Raw genomic sequence first — 8,352 nt, 5'->3', positions numbered from 1 at the left:
CAAGTAGAAGGTGTGATGCGTACAGCAGTAAGTTTCCCTCAGTAAGAAACCAAGGTTTATCGAACCAGTAGGAGTCAAGAAGCACGTTGAAGGTTGATGGCGGTGAAGTGTAGTGCGGCGCAACACCAGGGATTCCGGCGCCAACGTGGAACCGGCACAACACAACCAAATTACTTTGCCCCAACGTGACAGTGAGGTTGTCAATCTCACCGGCTTGCTGTAACAAAGGATTAGATGTATAGTGTGGATGATGATTGTTTGCAGAAAACAGTAGAACAAGTATTGCAGTAGATTGTATTCGATGTAAAGAATGGACCGGGGTCCATAGTTCACTAGAGGTGTCTCTCCCATAAGAATAAGCATGTTGGGTGAACAAATTACAGTTGGGCAATTGACAAATAAAGAGGGCATGACCATGCACATACATGTTATGATGAGTATTGTGAGATTTAATTGGGCATTACGACAAAGTACATAGACCGCTATCCAGCATGCATCTATGCCTAAAAAGTCCACCTTCAGGTTATCATCCGAACCCCTTCCAGTATTAAGTTGCAAACAACAGACAATTGCATTAAGTATGGTGCGTAATGTAATCAACAACTACATCCTTAGACATAGCATCGATGTTTTATCCCTAGTGGCAACAGCACATCCACAACCTTAGAACTTTCATCCTTGTCCCAGATTTAATGGAGGCATGAACCCACTATCGAGCATAAATACTCCCTCTTGGAGTTAAGAGTAAAAACTTGGCCAGAGCCTCTACTAATAACGGAGAGCATGCAAGATCATAAACAACACATAGATAATAGATTGATAATCAACATAGCATAGTATTCTCTATTCATCGGATCCCAACAAACACAACATGTAGCATTACAGATAGATGATCTTGATCATGTTAGGCAGCTCACAAGATCCAACAATGAAGCACAATTAGGAGAAGACGACCATCTAGCTACTGCTATGGACCCATAGTCCAGGGGTGAACTACTCACTCATCACTCCGGAGGCGACCATGGCGGTGAAGAGTCCTCCGGGAGATGATTCCCCTCTCCGGCAGGGTGCCGGAGGCGATCTCCTGAATCCCCCGAGATGGGATTGGCGGCGGCGGCGTCTCTGGAAGGTTTTCCGTATCGTGGCTCTCAGTACTGGGGGTTTCGCGACGAAGACCTTAAGTAGGCGGAAGGGCAGGTCAGGAGGCGTCACGGGGGCCCCACACGCTAGGGCCGCGCGGGCCCCCCTGGGCCGCGCCGCCCTAGTGTGGTGGCGCCCCGTGGCCCCACTTCGTCTCTCCCTCGGACTTCTGGAAGCTTCGTGCAAAAATAGGCCCGTGTGCGTTGATTTCGTCCAATTCCGAGAATATTTCCTTACTAGGATTTCTGAAACCAAAAACAGCAGAAAACAGCAACTGGCTCTTCGGCATCTTGTTAATAGGTTAGTGCCGGAAAATGCATAAGTATGACATAAAGTATGCATAAAACATGTAGGTATCATCAATAAAGTGGCATGGAACATAAGAAATTATCGATATGTCGGAGACGTATCAAGGCCCCACGCGCCTGGTACCAACGCATCGCAGCGTTTCTTCACCAACTCGGCTTCCGCTCCACCCGCTCTGATGCCTCGTTGTTTGTGTACAACAATGGCACCACCACCGCGTACCTGCTGCTCTACGTCGACGACATCATCTTGACGGCCAGCTCGACGGACCTGCTGCGACAGATCACCGAGCGTCTTCGCGCTGAGTTTGCCCTCAAGGACTTGGGGCCCCTGCACTACTTCCTCGGCATCGAGGTCGTACGTCGCACCGATGGCTTCTTCCTTCATCAGCGCAAGTACGCCCACGAGCTCCTGGACCGTGTCGGTATGCTTAATTGCAAACCCGCGGCTACGCCTGTCGACACGAAGTCCAAGCTCTCCGCCACGGATGGTTCGTTGGCCACAGACGCGTCACTTTTTGCTCCATCGTCGGTGCCCTGCAGTACCTCACCTTGACCCGCCCCGAGCTGCAGTATGCTGTCCAGCAGGTGTGCCTTCACATGCATGCTCCACGGGATCCTCATTGGGCTGCGGTCAAGCGGATCCTCCGCTACATTCGTGGCACCATGGACTTCGGCCTCTCCCTCCACGCCTCCACCGCCACGGACATCGTCGCCTACTCGGACGCCGATTGGGCAGGCTGCCCCGACACGCGTCGCTCCACGTCTGGCTACTGCATCTACTTCGGACCTTCGCTCATCTCCTGATCGTCTAAGCGACAACCCACGGTCTCTCGCTCCAGCGTCGAAGCGGAGTACCGGGCTGTTGCTAACGCGGTTGCCGAGGTCTCTTGGCTGCGGCAACTCCTCGTTGAGCTCTCATGTCCTGTTGCCAAAGCCACTGTGGTCTATTGCGACAACGTCTCCGCCGTCTACCTCTCCGCCAACCCGGTCCACCATCGCCGCACCAAGCATATTGAGCTGGACATCCACTTTGTTCGGGAACAGGTGGCCCTTGGATACATTCGAGTACTTCATATGCCCACCTCCCAACAATTTGCGGATATCATGACTAAGGGTCTCCCTACGGCGTCATTTGAGGAGTTCCGGTCCAGTCTATGCGTTCGACCAGGCGACGCTTCGACTGCGGGGGGTGTTGAGATACATATCCTTGTATATCCGTATGTGTATCTTCTGTAGTTATGTATAGCGATACATATCTTTGTATTTATTATTGGGCCCGCCTCCTTCCTTGTATAGTCGAGGACGTGGCCTATATATGTAACGTCATATGCACCCAATCAATACATTGTGAGTTGCATCCCTTTCTACACAAGAAATCAGAATCTCCAAATACACACTCCCTAGTCCCCACGTCAATGAATAAAATAGCCTTTAAAAGAAGAATTCTATAACCAAATCAAGTGAAACTTGCCCTCTGTTTTGAAAATAGCCCCGAGGCCAATTGGTGATGGTCTTCAAGGTCTGCCTCAAACGGTAGACTTCATCGTGTCGAAGCAAAGGCTAATGATGGGATGAGCCTTAAGCATACAAGATTGATGGGGAATCATGGTGTGCGGGAGGAGTAACTGGGTTTTGTCCTTTCGGAGAGTTTTTATCTGCCGAAGTTGTACGTTTTCTTGCTAATGTTTTTATAGACCTTCTGCAGCACTTGGATCTCCGCGAGGACGAACTCGATGATGTTATGATTGCGGCAGAAGAAGTGAAAGAGTACCAGAAAGCCTCACGATGGATGGCGATTGGTAAGGTTCATACATCTAGGAGTTTTAGCGCTGAAGCTTTGTTTGGAAAAATGAAGGCAGTCTGGAATCTTTCGCGAGAACCGATCTGCAGGGAGGCTGGTGAGAACCTTTTCGTTTTCACTATGCACTGCTTAGGAGATTGGAAAAAAGTGGTCCATCAGGGGCCATGGACGTTCCGTGGATGGGCAGTGATGATCCAGGATTATGATGGCAAGGAGGACCCAGTGAAGATCTCCTTTGATGGACTGCAAATTCATGGTATACCTGAACTTTACCGAAAGGTGCATATCGTTGATGATCTGGCAAGGCGTATCGGAAAAGCAAGGGAGGTTCAGATGAACCCAAAATTGTACTATGAGGGGAACTATGTCAGGATTCGTGTTCTTGTCAATGTGGGCAGGCCCCTGACTCGCGTTGTCTCACTCAATGTGGAAGGAGAAGGAAAGAAGCTGCTGTTCGTTAAATATGAAAAGGTTCCTTTTTTCTGCAAACACTGTGGTCTGATGGGACACAACCATGAAGAATGTGGTGATGGTGTGTGGACGGCTCGGCAACTCCAGTTTGGTGATTTCATGCTGGCTGTTCGTCGGGCTAATCTGCCAACTGTGGAACCTCGCTACGTTTCTTCGCGTGGCCGTGGTAGAGGCCCTGGTCGGGGAGGCCAAAATGCTCCACGCAAGCGCTCATCTCAGGAAGCTTCTTTAGATGATGGGGATGACTTAAAGGACTCAGCATCGAGGCCGGTGAAACCTATACCCATGGAGACAGTGGATAACGGAGAGCTTGGTGCACGCAGAGCTCTTGCTCTCATAGACGATAACTCAGAAAAGGAGCCGTCTGAAACGGACCTAATCTTACCTGGAAGCTCAGAAGTTGTTCCTCCTCCACCTCCGTCATACACTGACCCTCGAGACCGGGCTAAGCAGCGAAAGACAAATGCAACAAACAATGAATTGGCAACATCGGCGGCCTCCTTCGAGGAGGACCGCCGGGCCCAATGACGACATTAAGCTGGAATGGTCGGGGATTGGGGCAACCTGCGACCGTTCATGAGCTGGTCTGCTTAGTACAGACCTACAAGCCCTGCCTGGTCTTTATTTGTGAAACCAGGCAAAGTAAGAGTAGAGTGGAGAATTTGCGTTTTCGTTTGGGAATGAAAGATTGTTACCAGGTTCAGGGAGATGGAAAAGGAGGAGGCATTGCCTTATACTGGACTGAAGATATTTCCGTTGACCTATTATCGTATAGTAACAGGCACATTGATGTCCATGTCAGTGGAGGCCCGTTTGATCACATGTGGAGGGCTACCTTTGTCTATGGGGAGCCAAAACCGTGTGACCGTCATCTGATGTGGACTAAACTGCGTACCATTAAGCCTCGTTCGGACAAACCATGGTTGGTGCTTGGTGACTTTAACGAAGCCATGTGGCAAGAAGAACACTTTTCCAATTCTCCGCGCTCCGAAAGGCTTATGATGGACTTCCGCGAAGTGCTTTCTCATTGTGACCTGCATGATATTGGGTTCTCGGGAACTCCATGGACGTTTGACAATCGGCGGAAGGGTTCTCGCAACGTTAAAGTACGGCTCGATCGCGCCGTCGCCACCCCTGCTTGGTCAGCTATGTTTTCAAGCCATCGGCTCACGCACATTGCTTCTTCACGCTCAGACCACTGCCCTATCTTACTGTCTCCTGATTTGAATTCGGATAGACAGCACGGAAGACCGATAAGGCGCTATGAAATCGCCTGGGAGAGGGAGCCTTCACTACCGGCCGCTGTGGAAGAAGCGTGGTCTAGGCGGGTACCCGGGTCTGACCTGGGTGATGTCGCCTCCTCCCTTCAATCTGTAATGAACAACCTCTATACATGGAAAAGAGAACACTTTAAATGGGTGCCTAAAGAAATGGAGAAGAAACGTGCACTCCTAGCGTCGCTTCAGGATGCCACGGATACTGGAAGTATGACTGCTCGCGAGGGTTTGGAGAGGGAGATGGATGAATTATTATACAGAGAAGAAATTATGTGGATGCAACGGTCTCGTGTTGCCTGGTTGCGTGAAGGGGATAGAAATACCAAATTCTTTCATCGGAGAGCCTCATGGAGGAAAAAGAAGAACCAGATCCGGAAGCTAAAACGTCCAGATGGTTCTTGGACGTGTGATGCCAGGGAGATGGAGGGTTTAGCTACAGACTTCTTCCAAAACCTGTATACCAGAGATGAGTCCATCAATCCGCACATTATTACTGATATGCTCCAGCCGTGCGTTGATGAAGGGATGAATGAGAACCTGTGTGCCCCTTTCTCGGAAAAAGAAATTAGTGATGCTTTGTTTCAGATAGGCCCCCTGAAGGCACCTGGCCCGGACGGTTTCCCTGCTCGGTTTCTGCAAAGGAATTGGGATTTGCTAAAATCAGAGGTGGTGCTGGCGGTCCAACGTTTCTTTGAAGATGGACTAATGCCCGATGAGGTTAACGACACAACTATTGTGCTAATACCAAAAAAGAATGACCCGGGAGAGTTAAAGGATTTCAGACCAATCAGTTTGTGCAATGTCATTTTTAAGGTGGTCTCTAAGTGCTTGGTGAACCGGCTGAGGCCTCTTCTACAGGATATTATCGCCCCCATGCAAAGTGCTTTTATCCCGGGGCGCCTTATCACCGATAATGCTCTAATTGCGTTTGAGTGCATTCATGCTATTCAAACAGGTCAGCTGCTCGCAGGAAGTTTTGTGCGTATAAATTGGATATGGCCAAAGCGTATGATCGCGTGGACTGGCGGTTTCTTGAGGGAGTTTTAGCGAAGTTGGGCTTTCATAGTAAATGGGTGCGGTGGGTGATGGCGTGTGTCACCACCGTTCGCTATTCAATTCGCTTTAACGGACATATGTTGGACTCCTTCTCCCCCTCCCGTGGTATCCGCCAAGGTGATCCCCTTTCTCCGTACCTCTTCCTTTTTGTTGCTGATGGTTTATCTAGCCTTATCAGACAGGAGATCCAATCTAGGTCATTGCATGAGCTTCATATATGTCGGCGTGCCCCTGGTATATCACACGTCCTTTTTGCGGATGACAGTCTGTTGTTCTTTGAAGCTACTTCTGACCAAGCTTTAGTTGTCAAATCAATTCTTGATCGCTATGAGGAGAGTACAGGGCAGCTTGTTAGCCTTGGCAAATGCTCCATCATGTATGGGGATCAGTGCGACATAGAAACACAAGCTCAGATTAAGGAGATTCTTAAATATGAAACAGAATGTTTTGAAGAAAAATATTTAGGCCTGCCTGTGCCTGAAGGCCGAATGAAGAAAGGAAACTTCAAATCCACTAAAGGAAAGTTCTCAAAACATGCTAGTGATTGGAGTGAGAAGTATATGTCCTCGGGAGCTAAGGAAGTCCTCATTAAAGCGATTCTGCAATCCATATCCACTTATGCTATGGGGGTCTTTAAGTTTCCCTTGGGGCTCATTGACGATCTGCAGCATATTATTCGGAATTTCTGGTGGGGTGATGAGGAAAACCGACGCCGTATGCATTGGCTCTCATGGGATAAAATGACAAGACCCAAGTCTCAGGGAGGAATGGGTTTCCGTGACCTCAGAATCTTCAACCAGGCTTTGCTTGCTCGCCAAGCTTGGAGGCTAATCAAATTCCCTGACAGTTTATGTGCCCAGTTACTCAAGTCTCGGTACTATCCGTCTGGTGATCTCCTGGACACCGCTTTTATCCAAAACCAATCCCAAACTTGGCAAGGTGTGCTTCATGGGCTGGAGCTTCTCAAGGCAGGCATTGTATGGCGCATTGGGGATGGCTCTAAAGTAAAAATTTTCAGAGATAATTGGCTACCTAGGCCGGATGCCCCAAAAGTGGAAGGGCGATGGGGAAACTCTCGTAAGCGATGGGTCTCAGAACTTATTTCTCGTAACGCCCGGCTCTGGGACGAGGAGGTGGTACGGGCCTGTTGCCACCCGCGGGATGCAGCTTGTATTCTTAGCATAAAGTTGCCTGCTCGAGCTACTGACGATGTCATCGCATGGAGCGGCGAGAGTAATGGCCAATTTAGCGTCCGGTCGGCATACCGCCTTGGGAGACGGAATATCCAGGAGGTGGATTATGGGCAATCTAGTGCAGAACCCACTGGAGATCGTTGTATTTGGGACACGATTTGGAAGACGGATGTACCACAAAAAGTCCGTATTTTCGCGTGGAGGGCTGCCGCGAACTCTCTAGCTGTGAAAGACAATTTACACAGACGTATTCATAAAATTGATCCTGTTTGTTCCATATGTGGGATAGAGGATGAGGACACCCACCATGCTTTGGTCCGGTGCACAATGGCAAAGGCGTTGCGGGAGGAGATGCGTTCGGTCTGGTCTCTGCCATCTGATGATGTTTTTAATGTGTCTGGAAAGGAGTGGCTTCTTCACGTCCTCCACCAGCTAAAACCGGACATGCGATCACGAGTCCTCTTTCTATTATGGAGGGTGTGGCATCATCGCAACAACGTCGTTCATGGAGACGGAAAAGCTACTATTACGGCCTCGGTGAATTTTCTTGCAAACTACCTGACTTCTTTTACAGCTGCTGCAAACACCCATGCAGAATCGACGTCATCTTGGGGTGCTCCGGCTGAGGGTATGCTAAAAGCAAATGTGGATGCCGGCTGGAGCTCTCACTCAAAAGAGGCAGGTTTGGGAATCATTGTTCGTGACCATGAGGGCTCTGTTATAATTTCAGAGTGGAAATTTATTCCCAAGCTCGCGGCGATCTTGAGGAAGCGGAAATCCAAGCTTGTTTAGAAGGACTAAAGTGCCTTATCTCCTTGAAGCGTTGGCCGGCAGTTCTTGAGTCGGATTGTCTGAGAGCGGTCCAGGCCCTGTGTGAAGGAGATACTGATCTTTCAAGGAGCTGGCCCTTAATCCTTGAAGGTAGAGAGTTGCTGAAAATTTATAGGGATATTTCTGTAACTAAAGTAGATCGTCTATGTAATAGCCCTGCTCATGTGTTAGCTCAATTAGCTAAGTCAGGCCACAGTGGGTCGGCTTGCAATTCATATCCGGAGTGTATTAGGGATTTGATTGCAAGCGATTGTAAGAACACTATGTAATCCTTC

The 8,352-nt window shown here is 49.2% G+C and overlaps 1 protein-coding gene across 1 annotated transcript; it reads left to right on the top strand.

Moving 5' to 3' along the window:
• Positions 1–4,670: 4,670 nt before the first annotated feature.
• LOC139833724 (uncharacterized) lies at positions 4,671–6,044 on the top strand. The gene has a single exon (XM_071824072.1). It carries the CDS (start codon positions 4,671–4,673, stop codon positions 6,042–6,044), a length of 1,374 nt encoding a protein of 457 aa, XP_071680173.1.
• Positions 6,045–8,352: the final 2,308 nt, after the last annotated feature.

This window comes from Lolium perenne, chromosome 7 (genome assembly GCF_019359855.2).
Source record: "Lolium perenne isolate Kyuss_39 chromosome 7, Kyuss_2.0, whole genome shotgun sequence".
Classification (NCBI taxonomy): Eukaryota; Viridiplantae; Streptophyta; class Magnoliopsida; order Poales; family Poaceae; genus Lolium; species Lolium perenne.
This window is presented reverse-complemented; position numbering and strand designations above follow the sequence as displayed.